The 21490-nt window shown below is 50.3% G+C and overlaps 10 protein-coding genes and 1 non-coding gene across 11 annotated transcripts; 6 read left to right on the forward strand and 5 right to left on the reverse strand.

Moving 5' to 3' along the window:
- Positions 1-63: 63 nt before the first annotated feature.
- On the reverse strand, positions 64-5034 carry OGAPODRAFT_15414 (transcriptional activator Mut3p). Its single transcript, XM_018353716.1, has one exon. The coding sequence runs from the start codon at positions 4891-4893 to the stop codon at positions 2254-2256; it is 2640 nt and encodes an 879-aa protein (XP_018213471.1). The 5' UTR covers positions 4894-5034; the 3' UTR covers positions 64-2253.
- On the forward strand, positions 64-6296 carry OGAPODRAFT_74931 (uncharacterized protein). The gene has a single exon (XM_018355949.1). It carries the CDS (start codon positions 230-232, stop codon positions 2138-2140), a length of 1911 nt encoding a protein of 636 aa, XP_018213470.1. The 5' UTR covers positions 64-229; the 3' UTR covers positions 2141-6296.
- OGAPODRAFT_15416 (uncharacterized protein) lies at positions 5218-6296 on the reverse strand (the record flags this gene model as incomplete). The annotated part of the gene is made up of 1 exon (XM_018353717.1): positions 5218-6296. A coding segment is annotated over exon 1 (208 nt), but the record flags the coding sequence as incomplete, so codon positions are not given.
- Positions 6297-7497: 1201 nt separating this feature from the next.
- Positions 7498-7572, reverse strand: OGAPODRAFT_t8. Its single transcript has one exon. It is a non-coding gene; the product is annotated as a tRNA-Asn (tRNA).
- Positions 7573-8007: 435 nt separating this feature from the next.
- Positions 8008-10931, forward strand: OGAPODRAFT_15417 (uncharacterized protein). The gene has a single exon (XM_018353718.1). It carries the CDS (start codon positions 8023-8025, stop codon positions 10135-10137), a length of 2115 nt encoding a protein of 704 aa, XP_018213473.1. The 5' UTR covers positions 8008-8022; the 3' UTR covers positions 10138-10931.
- OGAPODRAFT_74936 (uncharacterized protein) lies at positions 8008-12378 on the reverse strand (the record flags this gene model as incomplete). The annotated part of the gene is given in 3 exon segments (XM_018355950.1): positions 8008-10304; positions 10324-11011; positions 11238-12378. 3 exon segments carry the CDS (start codon positions 12376-12378, stop codon positions 10286-10288), a joined length of 1848 nt encoding a protein of 615 aa, XP_018213474.1. The 3' UTR covers positions 8008-10285.
- Positions 12379-12544: 166 nt separating this feature from the next.
- OGAPODRAFT_15418 (Hansenula yellow enzyme 1) lies at positions 12545-14351 on the forward strand. The gene has a single exon (XM_018353719.1). It carries the CDS (start codon positions 13064-13066, stop codon positions 14267-14269), a length of 1206 nt encoding a protein of 401 aa, XP_018213475.1. The 5' UTR covers positions 12545-13063; the 3' UTR covers positions 14270-14351.
- A 137-nt stretch (positions 14352-14488) lies between these two features.
- Positions 14489-16130, forward strand: OGAPODRAFT_81304 (Hansenula yellow enzyme 2; the record flags this gene model as incomplete). The annotated part of the gene is made up of 1 exon (XM_018356505.1): positions 14489-16130. One exon carries the CDS (start codon positions 14489-14491, stop codon positions 15695-15697), a length of 1209 nt encoding a protein of 402 aa, XP_018213476.1. The 3' UTR covers positions 15698-16130.
- A 65-nt stretch (positions 16131-16195) lies between these two features.
- OGAPODRAFT_6436 (Hansenula yellow enzyme 3) lies at positions 16196-17404 on the forward strand (the record flags this gene model as incomplete). The annotated part of the gene is made up of 1 exon (XM_018355800.1): positions 16196-17404. The coding sequence occupies one exon, from the start codon at positions 16196-16198 to the stop codon at positions 17402-17404; it is 1209 nt and encodes a 402-aa protein (XP_018213477.1).
- A 217-nt stretch (positions 17405-17621) lies between these two features.
- Positions 17622-20815, forward strand: OGAPODRAFT_97268 (uncharacterized protein). The gene has a single exon (XM_018357938.1). It carries the CDS (start codon positions 17672-17674, stop codon positions 19244-19246), a length of 1575 nt encoding a protein of 524 aa, XP_018213479.1. The 5' UTR covers positions 17622-17671; the 3' UTR covers positions 19247-20815.
- Positions 17622-20815, reverse strand: OGAPODRAFT_15419 (uncharacterized protein; the record flags this gene model as incomplete). Its single annotated transcript, XM_018353720.1, has 1 exon — positions 17622-20815. A coding segment is annotated over one exon (1550 nt), but the record flags the coding sequence as incomplete, so codon positions are not given.
- Positions 20816-21490: the final 675 nt, after the last annotated feature.

Raw genomic sequence — 21490 nt, forward strand, 5'->3', positions numbered from 1 at the left:
CGCCGTAGTTTTCAAGCCAAACCTGCCATTGTGCCGCCTCTCGAGCCATGGTCTCCTCTCTCAGTTGCTCTGTACGGCAGCCAGGCATGGAAGCCAATCGATTTGCGTTGTTACGTAATGCATTATCTCATTGCCCTCTATACTTGCTCCAGCAAGTGGCATAAACAAAACATTTTACGTAAATTGGCCCAGTGGAAGACTGAGTGATATTACGAAAGGGTCCTGTTTTATGCCGATGATATACTCATCACAGCACCCAGACCCTGGAAATGGCACACAGACAGACCCCCTGAACAGCAAAGCGAGCAGCAAGCACAACCCGGCTCCCGATGAGGCATCCTTTAATTTTGCCAATAGACGGGACTCGCTGTTGACCGGGTCGTCTGGCGTGCCCACCGACTACTACCAAGCTGGAAACACGGCTGTGGGAGGCGATCAGATGCACAACAACTCGATTTCTGGCATGTTTCCGCGTCAGGACAGCTTCTTTTTCCCACGGTTTTCGTTTGACTCAAATGCTCCTCCGGGGAGCTTCAGCGGTGCCTCGCAGCAGCAACCCCCTGAAGGGTTCCCTTACAACGATATCCAGAGAGAGTATATGTTTGCGTATCCTCCAGGAAGCCACAACGGGACTATGCAGAACTTCCTCCAGCCCTATTCCTCAGAACGGATGATACACTCGGGGCCCGGTGATCATGTTTACGGACGACGCCCGAGCGAACAGTTGGAGCCTTTTATCCCGCCACAGCAGCAACAGCAGCAGCAACCGACGCAGTTGACCCCACAACAGACACAATACCAGATACCTCAAGCGCAGGCTGTAACGAACTCCAGAAGCAACAGTCACTTTTTCCGAAGGTTTCCTTCAATAAGCCAGCCGAACAGCGAACTTCCCGTTGGAGATGTGGACAGCTTTTTGAAAAGAGACAGTGTGAACAAAATATTCGATCAGAACGGCGACCTGCTTGACGGCATTCCGTATACCGACCAGCAGCAGACTTCTCAGAATCAACAACAGTTCCAATCCGGTCATTCCCGAGGGGGAAGCATATACTCCAGCGCGCCTATGCTGCCGATTCCTTCAAGGATGGTGATGGACCCAGCCAAGAATTCTGTCCAGAGTGTCCAAAAAGATGCGCAGAACTCGCGTCCGGCACAGGAGTCGGAGTTGAAGAAAGATGAGGAAAGTGCGCCCAACAGAACACGTCACGGGGCCTATAATCCGGAATCTGTGAGCTCGGGCAACTCAGGGTCTCTGGACAGCGCATTGTCTCCCGTCAGCAAAAAGGCCAATATACAACAATCAACGAACAATCTGGTGCCGGTGGCTCCAAATGTCAAACCCGAGTACAGTAACATGGCCAACTTGGTTCCTGCTAATCAGGCACTCCACACCGAAGACGGGCGGCCGTTGATAGGCGCAACAAAGGTGGATCAATTAATGCTGGTTATCCAGGCGCGCAAGAAGGGATTAACCGGAGACATCAAGCAGGCCGAGGATGGAACCATTCTGGAGGAAGTCGGCCCAGGGACAACCACCACCTCTGTACTACCAAATCCGGTAGAATTGGTTGGGGGTGTTGAGAAACCTAACATACGCGGACATAAGCAACATCAGTGTCAATATTGTTACAAGAAGTTTACTCAGTCGACGCATCTGGAGGTGCACATTCGCTCTCACATAGGATTGAAGCCCTACGAGTGTTCTTATTGCCACAAGCGATTCACTCAAGGAGGCAATCTAAGAACTCATTTGCGTCTCCACACCGGAGAGAAGCCGTTTAAGTGCGAGGTTTGCGATAAGTCGTTTTCAAGAAAAGGGAACCTACAGGCGCACATGCTGACCCACAACAACCTGAGGCCGTTTGTGTGTAAATTCGACAACTGCAACAAAAGCTTCACACAGCTAGGAAATCTCAAGGCACATCAAAATAGATTCCACATGAAGACCTTGAACGAACTCACCAACAAACTGGCACATATATCGTCCTCAGGTAACTCCATTGATGCTCTTCCTCCAAACGAGAGAGATCTTCTGCTTTATTTCGCCGATTTATACAAAAATCTCAACAGAGGAATTCGCGGTCGCGGCAGAGGAGTGAAAAACGCAGACTCTTTGTCTCGCGGTCATGGAGTTTGATTGTCATGGGATGATTGAGGGGGTCGCATAGATTGTTAATTGTATTGTAGTGTATGTTTTTTGACTGGTAGGTAAGATTAATGTTAAATGGATTACCTATTAATTAAAATGGATTATGATTTCTGGTTAAAATCATTTGGAGGGCCTGCACTCCAGTCATTATAGAACATGTCCTCAAAATCGTAACGTTTTGGTGGGCCTTGGTAGTCGGGCGGCAGTCCGGTAAAACCTTTGCTGTTTTGTTGGGATTGGGAGACGGTAGACAGTCCCGAAGGAATTGATCCGAAGATGGTTCCATTTTGAGGCTCGTTTTCCGGCTCTTGATACTGCTCTGGGTAAGGCTCGGGCTCCGGAGTATTATCTGTCGACTGTTGATTTGAATTGAGCATATAAGGAGGCAGAAAGCGTCCGAAAATCTTCATGTCCAGTTGGTCCATAGGACCAGGAACATACTTGTATTTGGAATTCTGATCTGGAGGAGATATTGACGACGGGACGTCCTCCACTTCCGAGTTCGAAGGAAGATTAAGGTTAATGCCGGTGGACACACCATCAATGAAATTCACACCATTAACGATGTTGTTGATCTCTGAATTTTCCATTTTTGAGTAGCCGTTAAAGGGCTGTTGCACGTACTCGGGGGGTCTCATATTCTGCGGTGGCAGTGGAATAGCCATTTGATCTTTTTTGTGGTTATCACGCTCGAATTGAGACTTTCCAACTTGTGGCGTAAGGAAGTGAGAGTTTGGCGGTTCGTGGCTGATGCTGGCATTGGCAGTTTTGCGGTTTAGCTCCTCAAACAGCGCATTGAGAATGTTGTATGTTCTTCGCGCGGCCATGCTGCTGTCCTTCAGAATGTCCAAAACTCTCTTTCCGCTTTCTGCGTCCTTCTTGATTGCGATGTACTCGGGATCAAAATTTCCGCTAGACGTGACGGGCGGTGCAAAATGAACATAGTAGACCAGGCATGCGACGGAGAAAAAAATCGTGTATATCGAAAACCAATAAGACCCACTCAACATGTTCTTGTTGATCATGTCCTCTGCCAGTTTCACCACAATTCTGGCCACGTTAATACAATTCTTGGCCTTCTCGATGCATTTGAGATCATTAGATGACTTCGGCCTATTCACGTGGTCCGACGAAAGATAGTGGATGAAAGGCCTGTATAAGATAATCTTCACGTGCAGATAGGAGATATGAAGAAGTCTGTTGGCTTTCAGGTACTGGCTTGAAGGTTCGACACCAGGCTTCAGCTCTAGAGGAAGACTATTCATCCAGTCCTGTAAGTCGATTTCCAGTTGGTATACAATATCGTGGGTCATCAATTCGGGGCGACGGCCGTTTTCTATCTTTCGTGGTTTGATGGGGTATAGTTTTGTGACGATCTTCTTCATGATGAAGATCAGTCTCGTATGTGCGTTGGCAATGCCCGAGCTCGACAGTCGGTCGCCCTGTTTTTCGAAGCGATAGCCGTCCACCGTGATGTTCTCGTCGTCGAGCTCGATTGGCATGTCCTGGTCGAAGTCATCCTCGCTGATCGTCCGCGGAAGCCCCAGCATGGTGTTGACGTAAATGTCCATCTTGTAGATAGTCCAGAACAATCTTTTTCGGATTTCCAGCTCGATTGGATTGAACGGGTAGTCGAGCTTTCTGTGTAGACCTTCTCGCAGAGCTGCCCGCAACGCTATGCCGATGTATGCATAGCATGTCGACAACCTGGCTGAACACTGCAAAAATATGATCAACATTACAATTGTCTGGATGCCGTACGTGTCTCTGGTGTCAGTGATATCGATGAGTTTCCGCGCTGCAATGAAGTACCTGTATCCTTCGTCCTCAAAAACCTCGTTCTCAGGGGTCGGCTCGCCATTCTTCGAGCCGTTGGTCTGCTCATCACTCTTAAGAAAGAGGGCGCCGCAGGCCATGACTGAGTACACGAGCGGCAGAAACCGCTGCTGCTTGTTGGTGTACTGGCTGGGGTCTGTGTCGTAGAGCTCGTTCAGATCCTCAATGAAGGCGGGTCGATGGTAGAAACGGAACAGAACACACGCGTTTTCCCAAGTCTTGGTGATCAGCCTCAGCGCAACCTCCCGAGACGGCAGAATGATCTTGATCTCCTTGCCCATGCTGGACTCGTACGAACCGTCTATTCCCTGGTGCGGGCCGCCACCATGCGGACTGCAGAAGTGCGAGCGTTCCGACGGTGACTCGTGGGTCTTGACCGCGGTCGTGGAAGGGGCAGGCTTCGGCACGCTGGGCAGTGTTGGCAGGGGCACGTCCGGCAACCTTTCGTACTCCTCTGCGATGGTCTTGCTCGAGGATTTTGTTTCGTCGCACGACTTTTCTCGCAGCTTGTTCATAGCCGTGAGCAGCTTCATGGGGTTTATCGGCTTCGGATTGTCGTTGAGATCTGTCAGCTTGATGTCGGGCAGTAGTCGATGCAGGATGTCGTCGTACAGCTTGAGTCGGTCGGCCATCCGCGCCATCACCTCCAGGCTGTTGGTAGGAAGATGGGGATGCTGAGAATTGGCAGATGGACCCGATGGAGACCCTGCATTAGCGGTGGTGTTCTTCCTCTTTGCGCGACTGGGCTGGTCGTAGGTGCACTCGTAGCTGTAGACAGTGCAGTGTATGCAGGGCAGGTCGCCAGAACACTTGATTTTCAGCTTTCGACATCTGTCGCAGGCACGCACCACACGGCGCTTCTTCTGCAAAACAACGCCCGACGACCCGTCCGATCCTGCTGGCATGATGATTCTTGGCGGCGCCGAGTTGCTGGGCTTCATTAATATCTCTCGGCCTAATTCTTTGTTTGCTGGGATGGAGGACCCTTGATCAGGTAATGAGCTTTGCGACGAGGCTTCGGGCACATCCAGGTTAGTACTCTTGCGCTTACACATCTGTACACCGATTCTCAATTGGGTAAATGGTAAATGCTAACGCCCTTTTACATGCACTTATACAAGAAAAGGGTATAAGTTTTTTGACCGTACACATAGGCCCCTCATCCTCATAAATAACGCGGCAGTGAAATATTTCTAGAACACCTTTACATTCGTAAACTATGCTTATCACGCTTTCTGATTTATATACTTAAACTCGCGTCCTATTGTGTTCTGTGTCGTCTTGCACGGCTGATGAAATTCGTGTGCGTCGACGTGCTCTTGCTCGTTTCCACGGCCGTCCTCATTTCGCTCCGCTAAAGACAAATTCTGCCGTCCTGTTTTTGCGGGTATTTTTTTACACCTCAGTCTCCGACCCGGAGTCAGGGCTCTCTGACGAATAACGGTGATGCCAGAAGCCGGCAGGCGACGGTGGCGGACTGTGCCACTCGCGTATGAAGTGCGCCCTATCCCTGCTACGTGGACGTCTCCAATGGCCGCCATATCCGTAGCCGTACACGTCGCGGTGGTGGAACGGCAGTGGAGGTGGCGGTGGTGGAGGATGGTGAGGGTGGTGACTGAACATGCCGAACCCTCTGTTGCCATACGGGTGGTGGTGTGGTGGCGGTGGAGGAGGAGGGCCAAAGCGCCAAGGACCAAACTCCTCGTAGCCCCAGTACGGACTGTCCTCCCGTGCTAATTTTCTCGATTTTTTTTTGTTGGAACGCTTGCGTTTCTGTTTGGAACGACACTCGGACTTTTCCCGCTCCTCTGCCTGCTTCTCAGAGGCGCTGCCGGTGTTTTTTCTGGCCTCCAGAACGTCGGCAATCTTGGCGATCAAAGCCACTAGCTCCTCTTCTGAAGCATCAGTTAGGTTCACAGTGACGATTTCTTTCTCTGTCATGATAATTATATTTGGGCTTCCAGTTCGGTATTTATACTATGCGATCAGATGCACGGGATTCACAAAGTTGGGGGCTTGGGCTTGGAATCCCGAAACAATCCCGATATGCACGTCTCGCTGTACATCAAAAAGGAGCAATAACCGAGCCATATGCACCTTCTGCATGTCATATCCCGAAACTGCGTTTCAATCCCGAATTCCATTGCCCGGGCAGCTAGCTCTGTAGCCGTCTAGCAAGCTACTCTCCCAGATAGTTTTGCGCCAATACTTTTGGCTCTGGGGAGTTTAGATGCTTGGGTTGTTTCCGGAAAGGCGCACTAGATCGCAATTGATAATCTCTCTTGGTATACGAGCTTGTACAAATACCTACCTACTCTTAAAGGACACAGTAACTTGGTATGAAGCGGACATGACTGCATCCTTGCTATGTGTCTTTATTGGGATGCTAAGCCTCCAAACAATCTGTTATGTAATTTGTGGCCGTCACTTGGAAATTGCTTGGTTCGTGACATTTTGAAGTTGAGTACGAGCTCGTGCAACCAGAAAAACGACCGGTTTCTTCCTTTTCGCGCTTAAAAAACGAGGCTCTAAGGACACACATGGCCAGACTCCTTCACAGAATCATGGTTTCTCCACCAATCTTGGCCTGTCCCTGCTGCACACGTGCAGTCCTGGTTCTACAGCTATACGAGGACCACGACGCATGTGTCGATTAGCTAAGCAGCCGTTACGAGGCAGTTTTGTGTTACATCCTTGCACCGCAATCCGTGGTCAGCAAAATTAGACGGAGTTGCGCTATTCCTAAAAAGCGCGTGCGGGACAGACCCCACCCATGCAACTTATGACCAGCGTTCACTACCCCTCTATTTCACCCTGTGCGGATAAATGGCGCCGGTAACTACGAAAATAAAATGCCAGATACACACACCGTGAGAGCTTCTTGGGCGAGCAGACTTGCCCTCGCATGTAGCGTGTATAGAGCACAAGGTCTGGATGTAATTTATCGGAGTCTAATTTTCCGCAACGGCATGAATTTCGAGTTATAAATTAATTTTATAGCCGGCTCGTTTCTTTTTTTGACGATTGTTAGTGACTCTTTAAAGATCTTGACGGATTTTGCAACGCCGTACATCAACAGAATAAATAGTCCAGAAGATCCTAACTTTCTGAGAGGTCCTCTAAATCTTTCACATATCGCCATGTTCGGAAAACAAGAGCAACAAAACAGCACCGAGACTGACGATCTCAAAGCAAAGCTCAACTACGGAGCTGAGAAAGAGAAGCAAATCATGAACGAGATTCGAAACGGTAACAAAAGCAAGACTTTTAGCCAGCTTTTCGAAAGCAACTTAGGAGGAGAATACTTCAGCTTCAGCTACAAGAAGAACTAATAGTTTTAATGAATTCGAGATGATATGACCAATTAGTAGAAGAAATTCCATCTGTAGAGCCGAGGTTATTGGCTGTTAGGGCCCAAAATTGAGCTTCTATTATTTGTTAGCCGTTCACGAAATGGGTAGAAATTTTAGAACATTTTTTGAGAGAAAAAAAAAGAAAAAGAATAAAAGCGACCTCGGTGAGGATCGAACTCACGATCTTGCGATTAACAGTCGCATGCCTTAAACCAGCTTGGCCACGAAGTCGTATCTGATGCCTTTTTTCCTCCTTTCGAGACTATATGTGATTAAAGAAACAAAAGCAAGCTGCATCGTAGCCACATATCCTTGGGCGCCTGTAGCGTCGTGAATCATTCTCCGAGAAGAAACTGTCATGCGCGACATGCTTCTCCGAAATGTGTCTTGCTGTTCCCGTGAGCTGAACCGAAAATTAATCAAGCTCGAAAATAAATATGGAAGTCTACACAATCAATATCCGCTGATCCTTCCTGAACACAATCCAGAACTACTCCGCCTACACTTGTCGTGTGACAAGTTTCATACACAGGCACAAAAGTGCTACCTATATTAGCAGAATATCTCTAATCTGTCACCCAGTTTCCTAGTAATGCAGATTAATTATATTTTTTCCCTTTGTTTTCCATGCTTTTTGTCTTCCTTTTTGCGCTGCTGGTCAGTGGTCTTCCAGCGGACGAAATGTTCCGCGTTGACTGGCAGACTGTTCAGATAGGAGTTCCGTTTAGCTCTGTCATCGCAAACAACCGCGTTTACTGTTTGACTGATCAAAACATATATTCGGTTCTCAGTTCCTCCACGGGCGATGTTTTGTATAGATATCAGTCGGCCACGCCTATAGACGAGGATTCGATATTGTGTCCTGCCTGGGATGGAATTGTCGTGACCGGAATGAACCACGGGCTGTTGTCGCGCGTTATATTCTGGACTATCGACGGCCTAATTGAACACGAATTCGAGACCGGCAGTATTGCTGGAATTCACAACATACGCGATGAGTCGCTTCTCATTGTCCATAAGGATGGGTCTGTCACAGAAATAGACAGAAAATTGCAGCAGAGGCCTATCGCAAGCGTTGGAGATGTGGTGTCCAGCAAAATTGCATATTTCGTCGATCAGGTGGTGTTGATCACGAAAAATGAGTCTGAAGCAGTGTCTTACTGGGTTCTGGAAGGTGCGAGCGGCTCATTGGTATGCGATTTCAGCCAGATTTTACTGACAGATGACGGGATCGTGTGCAACAAAGACGTCTACAAGCTTGAAAATGGCAAGCTCCAGAGACAGAAGAACACAAAATTCGCTCCCGCTCTTGCCGGGTCCACACACGCGAGGGTTGCCAGCTCCCAGTTTCTTGTCACTGTCGGGGAAAAAGTGAATATTTACGACTTGGACGAGCCAACAAGCCCAATTAGTTCCTTTTCGTTGGACTCGCGCCCCGACCTATTCGAGGCCGCCACTATTGGCGACTCGCTCAACGTGTTTGTGGTTTCTGGAAATGACGTGCTGCTATATGCAGACGGCGAGTTGAAGTGGGCCAGAGACGAGTCATTAGCCCAGATCAAAGATATTGAAGTAATCGACCGCCACGAAAGGCTGGCAGTCACCGCTGAAGATTTCGAACGTGAAAAACACTGGTCCGGATACGTTGGAAGAACAAAGCATAACATTCGTCTGCTGCTGGATAGCGCACCGTCGGAAAGCGATAAGCACTTTGGATTTAACAAAACTATTCTCGTCTTGACCACTAATGGAAACATCTATGGCTTTGACAGCTACGGACACCATGAATGGAGCATCAAAGGCCACGGATTCACAAAAATATTCAAGGTAGACAACCAGGCATATGCGGTCAATGACCACGTCTTCTGTGTCACAGACGGAAGGCTGTCTGAAACGGACGTTCAGCACGAAGCAGAAGCGCTATACCCTCCGAACCTTGACACCTCCTACCGCCTGCTGCAGGCCGCCTCGAGAAGATACAATAACTCAGAAGTGGCATCTCCAGCAGTTGTTCTGGAAAATAGGAGAGCACTGTACAAATACCTCAATCCCTTCACGGCAGTGGCCGCATTCTACAACGACGACGAGCGAGTCGTCAGGTTTGTGGTTTACAACAAAGCCACAAACCAAACATACTCATCGTTTACTCACAGGACGGAGAACCCGGATTCTTTGAAGCTTTTTATCGAAGAAAACTTTATCATATTCACCACGACAGAGAAAAACGCAGAGACCAGCATCTGTGGAGTCATCGAGCTGTACGAGTCGCTCGTTCCCGATAGAAGATCGAAGGTTCCGGAGCATCAGGTGCGGACCTACATTTTGCCGGCCCCGGTGTCTGCCATGACGATCACACGAACCAAGCATAACGTGAGCTCCAAATGGGTCATTGTTGCTTTGGAATCGGGCGAAATCGTTGCTCTCCCCCGGGCACTGGTCAATGCCAGACGTCCTTTCAATACCAGCAAGCAGAAGACTGAGCGTACACCTATGAAATATCAGCCTGTTCTACCTTTGAATCCCAAACTGACGTTGTCTCATTATAGAAAAATCTTAGGAACCCAGAAACTGGTGTCTGTACCGACCGAGCTCGAGTCTACCACGCTGGTGGTGGGCAGCGGGACCGACCTCTTTGCGACGCTGGTGCGCCCGTCCAGCTCTTTCGACTCCATGAAAGGCGATTTCAACAAAAACGCTCTGATGGCAACCATGGCCTTGCTAGTCCTGTCGATTCTTCTCGTGCGTCCTCTAGTAAGCCAAAAACGAGTCAAAGACACGTGGCAAACCAGAATCTAGCGGTCTCTGCGTCTTCTGTCGGTCTTTCGTCCAAGCTCCATGTCCTTACGACAGTCGGGACAGTACCAAATCCCCTGTGGCGGCTCCTTCAGCCCCACACAGTCATAGTGGAACCACTCGTACTTGCAATCTGAGTTATCACATGCAATCATGTTTCCGTACGACACCTGTTGACAGAAGCAATACAGCTCATCTTCCTCGTTGTAGTTGTGGTTTGGCGCCTTTGGTATGGTCACCGTACCAGAAGCACCGTGCTCTAGTAGAGAGTTCTTCTTCCGTGGCGCTCTTATCATCATGTCATCCATCTCTAGATCGCTCAACTCTTCAGATGTCATTCTATTTCGAATGCCGCCGAAGGAACTGGCGTAGTTGCTCACGTAGACGTTAGACGGCGTAGAGTGTCTTGATTTGCGAGAAAGACGGCCTTTGCGGGTCAGCGAGCCCATTGAATCCAGCGACGCGCTCGAAATTTGCGAGCTCAGCATGTCCAGCATGCCATTTTCAGCGTCCTCCTCTTCAGATGATTCCTCGTTGAGAATCGGAGGTACCACTCCTTCCTGTTCGAGCTTTTCGATGTCGTTCTCCAGCTTGGTCAAATGCTTGGCCAGCAGAAACAGCGCCGTGTTTGCTAATACACACTTTTCCTCCTGAAGCTTGATGCCTTTTTCAAAGTCTTCTCTGTTTTTCTGGTATATCTGGTCCTCCTTGGGATGCTTCACCAACGAGCCTTGTTGTTTGATCAACTTGAACAATTGGTTATCTCGTTGTCCTACGCGTTTCTTGATATCATACAGCTTGAGGTCTTTCTCCCGCAACTCCTCCAGCAAATATGCCAGCTCCGACGGCAGATTGGACAGGTCTTGGGTGTACTGTTCTAATAATGTGGAGGCGTCCATATATTTTATTTAGTTTAATTTTTTTCGCCATTTTAAATATTATTTATCTATTTTCGGACTAAACCTGTTTGCTTGGTTTCCGGATATCTGTCTCTGCATACAGCTCATTATACTTTCCCTGGTTTCCGTACCGGCTGCGTCTTGGCTTTCTCAGGTGGGATAAGTCTCTATGCTTTCTGTTGAGCCACAGGAACATGTACATACCAAAGACCGCAATGATTACAACGGTAGGAACAGACATAATGACGTAGTAAACATTATCGTTGGTTCCCGTACGGTCCTGGAGCTCCTTGTCGATCTTGCTGTTTTTGGCAACGACAGCACGTTTCTGGAACAGAACCACGACGTGCGCGGATTCGATGAGGTTGAAGTCTTCGTCGTCCACGGTGTCCGGCTGGATGGCGATGAGAACCGCCTTGCTCTGCTGTTTTCCAAGCCATTCTTCGTCCACTTCGATCGGGAAGTATCCATCTCTATTGATAAACCAGTCAGAGGAGAAAAACGTGCCAGGAAGGGCCCCCTTGTGTCCTGTAGAGTGATGGACGCTTTTGGTTCTAGGCTTGACCGGTGCTCCCAAATCTACCAGATCTCTCTTGGCCATGCCCTTTTCTCTGGAGGACTCTTTCAAAAAGGCGTAGTGGACACGCACGTTGCTGGCATTCTCAAAGAACCTGGTGTACCATGTGAGGAAGTAGGTCTTGCCCGTTTGCAGTTTCTGGTTTTCGTGCGGCGAACAGAATGGCTCCGAAACAAGCTCCCTGGCAACTCCCTTCTTATAGTAGAAGTCTGGAGTGCACCTCATAAGCGGGTTCAAAGACACATAAGTATCGTCTTCTGGCTGCCAGATCACCTCGGTGAACACCTGATCGTCTGCCATGTTATGTGCCTTCAGTTGCTCCTTGTCGTATGTGACTGTGGTGGCTGTTTGGAAATACGTCTTGAGGTCCGGACGGCCGTTCTGGATCTTTCCGTTCTTCATCTTTGGGTTTATCGTCTTTGGAGACCCGTCTTTCTTGAGCGAGATCCAGGGCTCCAGTCCGTTCGTGGTGGCCGGAGGTTTGGCACTGAACGTGATTCCGCCCACTACAGTCGGCGTCACAATCTCCGGTATGCTTCCGTAGATCGTACGCAGCCAAGGAGCCGGCATCTCAGCCTCTGCGGTCGAACTGGTGCCCTTTCCTTGCATTCTCTGCGCGTAGTCCTTGTTAACAATAGCCTTTTTCATCCGCTTTTCTACCACAACGGGCGTGGAAGATGGCGCAGAATCAGCCAACAGAGTCTGTGACGGCAATACCGGAAGAGCCGCCAGCTGGCATGACAGCATCAGATAAACAAGAACCTTCATTTGGTACGCCTGTCTATTTTTTCCTGGAAAAACTGATTTCAAAATATAACAAACCCGTGCACGGGATGGGCCTGTAAACAACCTATGCGACACAGATATTTTTCGGGGTCAATTGACAGGTTTTTGGCCTAAAAATAAGGTCGTCTATTTAAAGTTTTGCAGCCGCAGCTCAAACACCGGCGCAACGGTTAGTGGTCTCCTCTAGACCTCTTCATTTGCAAAGCAAGATCATCTCTGTTCCTGCTACAAGGCCAAAACATCTCCTGTTCGCCCTCCTGTAACGCTCACCCCACATATCTTGCAGTGCTTTCCAAGTAGACGGCGAACCGGCAAGTGGTGATCGCCGAAAAGAAGGCTTGGTGGATAGCGCACAGCTGTGCGTAATGCAGACCGTTACCATAGAAGGCATCCACAGGCTGTGTGGGAGCCTGTCTGATGTTGGGCACGACAAGCCGGCACAAAAGCCAGCTCAGACACTCTCCTAAAGCAATAGGTGTGCCCGAAATGCCACCAGGAGGGAGGATTCGGTTGCCTGTTTTCGTTCTGCAAGATGGCTTTTCTTTTTTTTAACAAAGACGCTTTGAGATGCACTTACAGATCAACAAAATGTACTTTCTACGACCTTCTTAGTAATGAACCAGACAAATATTTATAGGCTGGCACTAGGACATCAGAAGACCGACAAATGTCTCAGCCATCATTAACAGACACAAACCTATTCAAACCAATCAAGGTCGGTAATGTGGAGCTCAAGCACGGATTCTTCTCGGCTCCAACCACGAGATTCAGAGCATCTGATGATTTCGTGCCTACCGACTCCATGCTCAGCTACTATGAGCAGCGCGCGGAGAACAACGGTGGACTTATCGTTGCCGAAGCCACTTTCCCCGACTACAGCTTTGGCCTGTATCCAAACGCTCCTATGATCAAGACGCCGGAGCAGGTTGCTGCCTGGAAGAAAATCGTGGATGCTGTCCATAAGCAGGGATCTTTCTTCTCGATTCAGCTGTGGCACTTGGGAAGAGTTGCCGTCCCGCAGCTGAACAAGAAGTACAACGTTCCCCTTGTTGGTCCTTCCAAACTCTACGTCGACGAGAGCAGCGAGAAGGCAGCAAAAGAGGCAGGAAACGAGCTACACGAGCTGACTATCCCTGAAATCGAGGCCATCGTGAAGGAGTTTGCCGCCGGCGCCAAGCGGGTGGTTGACGAAGCCAAAGCAGACTTTGTGGAAATTCTTGCTGGAGGAGGCTACTTGCTGGACCAGTTCAACCACTCAAACATCAACAAGAGAACCGATAAGTACGGTGGCTCGATCGAAAACCGTGCCAGACTGATTTTGGAGGTTGTCGACGCATGCATCGAGGCGGTCGGCGCAGAGCATGTCGGCATCAAGCTGTCGCCATACGCAGCGGTCAATGGTCTCCAGGGTGTCGATACGGAGATCCACCCTATTTCCAGATATGGATACATCTTGAGCGAGTTGGAGAGAAGAGGAAAGGAGGGAAAGAGAATCGCGTACATCACAATGATCGAGCCTCGTGTCAACGGCACGGAGGACAGCAAGGACACGCGGGCGTTCGACTCCTCGTGGGTGGGCGAGATCTGGAAGAGCACTCTGTTGAGGGCGGGCGCCTATCTCAACCAGTTCTCGAATTACCTGATCCAGGACGTCAACAAGGACGACAGAACGCTAATTGGAGCCGCTAGATACTTTACCTCCAACCCGGACCTTATCGAGAGACTGAGAAAGGGACAGGAGCTGACTCCGTACGACAGATCGAAGTTCTACACCCCGGCCACCAATGACGGCTACATCACGTGGACCAAGTATGGCGAGGATCCCGAAAAGTACAAGGGCCTTGTTGCCGTGAAGCCACAGCCGCTGTCCTGATGGCAGGCTGTGTGCGAGCCAAGTACCGTGACGCGTTGCGTGGTGTTTAGATAGGCGTATAGATTTGCTTACATAATTATTAGCCGCAACCATATGCATGCGTCCTATTGTCGCACTACAAGAAACATTTCTCGGCAGTCGGAACTTCATCAGTGGCAAGCTCTCGTGCTTAGTAATCTTGCATTATATAAGAAGCGCACCACCAAACGATTTACCACCATGACCCCAAGCACTTCTCTTGCTTCCAGCAATCTGTTCAAGCCTATCAAGGTCGGCAAAGTCGAGCTGAAAAACAGACTTGTTTTCGCTCCAACCACCAGATACAGAGCCTCGAAGGATTTTGTTCCTACCGACTCCATGCTCAAGTACTACGAGCAAAGAGCGGAAAATAACGGAGGCTTGCTGACTGCTGAGGCAACCTACGTCGACTTCAATTTTGGCCTCTATCCGTTCACGCCGATGATCAAGACGCCTGCGCAGGTTGCGGCCTGGGCCAAGATCATCGAGGCTGTACACAAGCAGGGATCATATTTCTCCATCCAGCTGTGGCATCTCGGCAGGGCTGCCGACCCCAAGTTCAACAAGGAGAAGGGCGTGCCGTTCGTGGCTCCGTCGGCTATATACTTGGACCAGGACTCTGAGAAGGCAGCCCGGGAGGCCGGCAACGAGCTTAGAGAACTGACGATCCCGGAGATTGAGGCGATTGTCAAAGAGTTTGCTGCAGCCGCGAAAAGAGCCATCCACGAGGCCAAGGCCGACTTCATCGAGCTGCACAGCGCCCACGGCTATCTGCTGGACCAGTTTATCCAGCCAAACATCAACAAGAGAACCGACAAGTACGGTGGTTCGATTGAGAATCGCGCCCGGTTGGTTCTAGAGGTTGTCGACGCGTGCATTGAGGCGGTCGGCGCAGAACACGTGGGTATAAGACTGTCGCCGTACGCCAAGTTCCAAGGCAGCGAGGGTGTTGACAGCGAAATCAACCCGATCGCGTCCTTCGGCTACATTTTGAGCGAGCTCGAGAAAAGAGCCAGAGACGGAAACAGGCTGGCGTATGTTTCCGTAGTCGAGCCAAGAGTTAGCGGAAACGTAGACAGCAACGACCAGCGGAAGTTTGACACTTCCTGGATCAGAGAAATCTGGAAGGGTATTCTATTTAGGGCCGGCGGATACCTCAAAGAAAACGAGCAGTCGCTGGAGCACGATGTCAACCAGGACGACAGAACGCTTATTGGCGTCTCGAGATATTACACTTCGAATCCAGATCTCGTGGAGAGATTGAAAAAGGGTCTGTCGCTGACGCCCTACGATAGATCCCGCTTCTACAACCACTCCTCCAACGACGGCTACCTCACATGGCCTAAGTATGGCGAGGACGAGGAGAAGTACAAAGCTGTGCTGGATGTCGAGCCAAAGGCCCTTGCGTAGGCATCGTGGCCCTAACTAAGCAGACAGAGGTCGCTCTTGGCCGTGCCTTTATAGCTGCAATACTACCCTACTTGATCGGCACCGTAGCATCGTTTTTACCGGGACGGCCCGTCTGCCAAAGCCACAAACAACTGCGTGCTCGCAACATATCGGCCGAGCTGACACAGACATATGGAGATGTCTTATTGTGCAGAACAATAGGTCGAAATATGCCGGCGATTGAGAATCACGTGTCCGGTAATGTCAGCACCAGGGCAGCAAGGATTCCAAGCGCTGACATGTCTGCCTTGGGGGACTTAATTCCCGCACAAAAACCACCGAAAGCGCAACGAGCGCCTCAGCTCACCTGCCAGCACAGCATATTGCCGTGGGCATTGTATCTGAAAAAAAACGTTTATGCATCTCCAAATCTGTCAATAAAATTTCTATGTGCTTCTCGCTTAGTAATTAGTAATTATAAAATGAGCACTTCTCCCTGAACCAGAGGCCAGAGTTACCATGTCCAAGACACCAACGCTAGCAAACACGAATCTGTTCAAGCCTATTAAAGTCGGCAAAGTCGAGCTGAAAAACAGACTTGTTTTCGCTCCAACCACCAGATACAGAGCCTCGAAGGACTTTGTTCCTACCGACTCCATGCTCAAGTACTACGAACAGAGAGCAGAGAACAACGGCGGTCTCCTGGTGACCGAGGCTACTTATCCGGACTATAGCTTTGGTCTGTACCCCGACACCCCGATGATCAAGACGCCGGCTCAGGTTGCTGGCTGGAAAAAGGTGATTGAGGCCGTCCACAACAAGGGCTCCTTCGTCTCTATCCAGCTGTGGCACCTGGGAAGAACTGCCAGCGCCGAGTTCAACAAGTCCAAGGGTCTTCCCCTGGTCGGTGCTTCGCCGATCTACATGGACGAGGACTCCGAGAAGGCGGCCAAGGAGGCTGGCAACGAGCTCAGAGCGCTCACGATTCCTGAAATAGAGAACATTGTTACCGAATATGCTGCTGCCGCCAAGCGTGCGATCCACGAGGCCAAGGCCGACTTCATCGAGCTGCACGGCGCCCACGGCTATCTTCTCGATCAGTTCAACCAGCCTGGCTCCAATAAGAGAACCGACAAGTATGGTGGATCCATCGAGAACCGCGCCAGACTGATCCTGGAGGCTGTTGACGCCTGCATCGAGGCTGTTGGCGCTGAGCACGTTGCCATCAGACTGTCTCCGTATGCGGCCGTTCAGGGTATCAAAGGTGTTGACAGCGAGATCCACCCCATCTCCTACTTTGGCTACGTGCTGAGCGAGCTCGAGCGCAGAGCCCAGGAGGGAAAGAGACTGGCCTACATCTCTGTTGTCGAGCCAAGAGTCAACGGCATCTACGACTCCAAGGACAAGAGAGAATTCAACACCTCGTGGATCAGCGAAATCTGGAAGGGTGTTCTTCTGAGATCTGGTGCCTACCTGAACGAGAACTACAAGTTCTTGCAGCATGACGTGGACGAGAACGACAGAACCCTGATTGGAGTTTCCAGATACTACACGTCCAACCCAGACCTTGCTGACCGGCTCAAGAACGGCCACGAGCTGACACCATATGATAGATCTAAATTCTACAAACACTCCTCCAACGACGGATACCTGACCTGGACCAGATACGGAGAGAAAGAGCCTCAGTACAAGGATCTGGTGGATGTTGCTCCAGAGCCACTGGCCTGATTTTATAGAAGGATAGATGAGAATACCAGTTCGCAGACTCTGGGTCTGCGCTGTATTGGAGATGTGACTGTAGACTTTTGAGCAGCCAGGTCGAGGGCCCACCTCGAGGCATTACGTAATAAATCGGTGTTTTTCTTTTGCAGCTACCACATAGAATAAATTTACAGATAACGTCTGATGTCTGCGTCGAACAACTCGCCCACGGGAAAGCCTGCCACATACGGGGCCATTCCGATCCCCAACCGGGGAGCCAAGCCCAGCAGGTCGATGGTGTTCAACTCGCCGCTGGGCACGTCCAGGACGCCGAACTCCTTATCTGGGTTTGCATCTTCCTTCCATCGTGCACAGTCGTTTCGGTCGCTCGAGCCCCGTTTCAAGGCCTCCAGATCGTATTTCCAGGACGACGAGGAGCTCATTGACCCGGACACGATGGCTCCTTCAGCCGTGGGACACAAGATCTCCACTGTTCTGCAGGGCAGACCGATTCTGGACACATCCGTGTTCGACGAGGCAGCCGTCGACGACGCGTCTTTTGCCGACCACAGCTACGCTGACTCCTCGCGCGCCAACTCACTGCACTCGTATGCGGCCTCCTTTCTCACCGCTGACGACTCGTTCACCCTGCGGCAGGTCGAGGACAGGGACGGCAAGGTGGTGACGATGATCGCTCCGCGGTCGACCGTTCCACAGACCATCTTCAATAGCATCAACGTTCTCATCGGCATCGGGCTTCTTGCGTTGTCCAAAGCAATGACATATTCTGGATGGTACTGCGGCATCGCGCTGCTTATTTTTTCGGCCTGTGTGACATACTGGACGGCCACGCTGCTCAGTCGCTGCATGGACACAGACCCGACTCTGTGCACGTATGCCGACCTTGGCTACAAAGCGTTTGGGGCCAGGGGCAGACTGTTGATTTCGGTCCTATTTTCGATCGAGCTGATCGGCGTTGGTGTTTCTTTGATTGTGCTTTTTGCCGACTCTCTGAACGCGCTGTTCCCGCAGATCTCCGTTGTCCAGTTCAAGCTCATCGCCTTCTGTGTGCTGACGCCCTTCTCCTTTCTGTCGCTGCGAGTCTTGAGTGGTATCAGTCTGCTGGGTATCACCTGCACCATATCGTTGGTTGTCACTATTGTGCTGATCGGGCTCACAAAGCCCGACAGCCCGGGCTCGCTGATCCATCCCATGCCGACCAACGTCTACCCGGACTCTTTTCACAACTTTCTGGTTTCTTTTGGCATCATTCTGGGCCCCTTCGGGTCCCACTCACTGTTTCCCGCACTCAAGTCCGACCTGGCAGAGCCTCACAAATTCCAAAAGTGTCTCTCAATCACGTATACTGTCGGCTTCCTGGCAGACTCGACGATGGCGATTACTGGATTTGCCATGTTCGGCGCCGGAATAATGAACGAAATCACCCAATCTGTGCTGGTCACCAGGGGATACCCTAGTTTTGTGTACCTGCTCGTGAGTGTCTGCGTTTCAATGGTGCCCATTGCCAAGACCCCGCTCAATGCAATGCCGGTCATCAACATTGTGGAGTTTATGATGAACATCTCGCCGCAGCAGATAGACTCTCCGACGCTCTTCCAGAAGGCTCTTCGCGTCGGTGCCAAGTTGCTGGTTAACATGCTTTTTGTGCTCATTGCAATCTTATACCCTGAGTTCGACAAAATCATTGGCCTCAGCGGAGCATCTCTATGCACCATGATCTGCATCATCCTGCCTTGCGCATTCTTTCTAAAGTTATGCCGGCCGCCGCACGCCTGGCTTTACTACACGGTTATATTTGTAGCAGCTGTTGTCGGCATAGCTGCCACCACTGCAGCAATTACAGACTAATTATATAGATAACTTATGACTACACCTGCCCGACCTTGACCACCCGCTTTTTCTTGCTCTCATCCTTGCGCTCGTTGTGTTGCTTCCGCTTCTTTGCCCGTCTCAGCCGCTGTTTTTCCTCCCGCGATAGCTCCGCCTTCGCCATGACCACACCCGACTTCAGCCTAACCTCGTCTTTTTCCACCTTCGAGACAGGTTTATAAACTTCCTGAGGAGCCAGCGTCTGCGCGTCTGACATGGTGAGCGGCTGCGCATCCTCCATGGAAATGGTCGACGTCTGCACCTTGACTTCCAGCTGTCTTTCTTTAGGCTTTGGAACAAAGTGCGCAGAGCACAGCGAGTCCAGCTGGTAGTTCAGCTTGTCTACCAGAGCTGTAATCTCGTCGTGGGCCTGCTTCAGTTCGGCACTGGCAGCATCCGTCTGCTTGCCCAAGTACTCGTCTTCGTAGAGTTCGGCTAGCGACTTGGTAGACTTCTCCTCGCTCACCTCCACCTTTTTGGACGGACGGAAGTCTGCCAGCTCGGAAACAACTCGTTTCTGCAATTCATCGAACTTTTGGTCCCTGATGCGGCGCTTGATTATATCCTCTATCGTTTCTGTGGTTTCTTGCGTGATGACAGGCACAGGCTTGGCGGCCCTGTCAAACTCCAGCTCCTCGTCCAGAAGTGCGTCTGCTTCTCTATTTTTCGCCTGAACTTCTCCCTTCATTTGCCAGGCCTTCTCCTTCACTGCCTCGGCCTCCAAAGCCTGGATTTCCTTCTGCAGCTGCAGCTGCTGCTTCTCGAAAGTACTCAGCTGCTGGTCTGAGTTGTTGAAATCTGCCATCACAGAGTCAAATGCTGCATCATAGTCGTCCTCGCCCAGATCAAATGACACCGCCTTGGACTGCTTGGACTTCTTCTCCTTCTTCTGCTCTGCAGTTTGCTTTTCTTCAACTTGCGGCTTGAAAAAATCGTCGTAGTGGTACATTTCTTCATCAGACGACTCCTCTACATCCAGATCGACTTCGCTCTGGTTTTCTTCCATCGCCATAATCTGTTTGTTGAAATCATCGATCGAGAAAAACTGGTCATTGAGACCAAATGCGTCTTTGGGAGGAGCCACATCCACCGACGAGTCTGAATCGTTTCTGTCCTCATCGCCTGCGTCTCCATAAAACTCTTCGTCGGAGCCCAGTTCATCGCCCTCCTGAGCGCTCTCGTAGACTTCTTCCGATTCAGCACTGTCCTCAGACTCGTCTTCCGCCCCATCTTCCACTTTCTGCTCCCCCACATCCTGGTCTTCAGTGTTCTGATCCGACTCGCTTGCGCTTACTTCTTCGTCGTCACTCTTAACATCCTCCCATTTGTCGCTCCATATCTCTTCGTTAACGCCTTCGACAACAAGCTTCACCTGGCCCCAAACTTGAGAGGGCGTGAGACCATCCACATAAATTTCGTCGAGAACAGAATGTGCCTTCGTGATAGGATCTATTATTTGCTTCGCTTCTTCAAGAAGTTTGTTCTCGTCCAGGCCTGATATCACGACCTGACGTGGGTCGTCAGCTAGCTTCTCTAACAGACTCATGCACAACTGGTGAAAAATAGCTAAATTTTTCCTAAAAATATTTTTTGGCCCACCTTTACACCGAACATGTTCAACGGCCATGATTCCTGGAGCCTTGTCCACATGGCTTACCGCAGAAATATTATCTGCCTTGCACGCAAACTTTGCCAACCATGGTATCTCCAGTCAGAACTCTTGCATACTAGCTGGTGGCCATGGGCTTCGGGCAGTACTCGGACGATCAGCACACTCTGTTCAGGCATCTGGGTAGCCTAGGTATGGAATTGCGTTCGAAGCACCGCATAACTTGACAATTGACATGATCCACACCTTAACCCATAACAGTGAGTGGTATTCAATCGTTTTTGCTGCAGAAAAGATGTGGACTATCTTTCAGCTACCGGGGCACGCAGTCTTTTGTCGAAGACTGGGAGTGATTTATTCCGAACAATAACACCATTGGCAGGAAAGCCGACACCTTTGAAAGCTTTGACAGGGAAACGTATGGCAATCTTTACACCAACGGGGCCAGGTTGCCAAATTTTTAGTGCGGGCAGCCAAAGATTTGAATCTGCAACCAGTTTTGCGCACGGATTTTTCCATCACGATGACGACTTCGAAAAGTGAACAAAGCTCTACATAATCTTGAAAGAGTCAACGCAAGGTGCCAACACGCAGTCTGCCTCAAAAGATTTTCG

The sequence above is a fragment of the Ogataea polymorpha genome, assembly GCF_001664045.1.
Source record: "Ogataea polymorpha strain NCYC 495 leu1.1 chromosome Unknown OGAPOscaffold_1, whole genome shotgun sequence".
NCBI lineage: Eukaryota > Fungi > Ascomycota > Pichiomycetes > Pichiales > Pichiaceae > Ogataea > Ogataea polymorpha.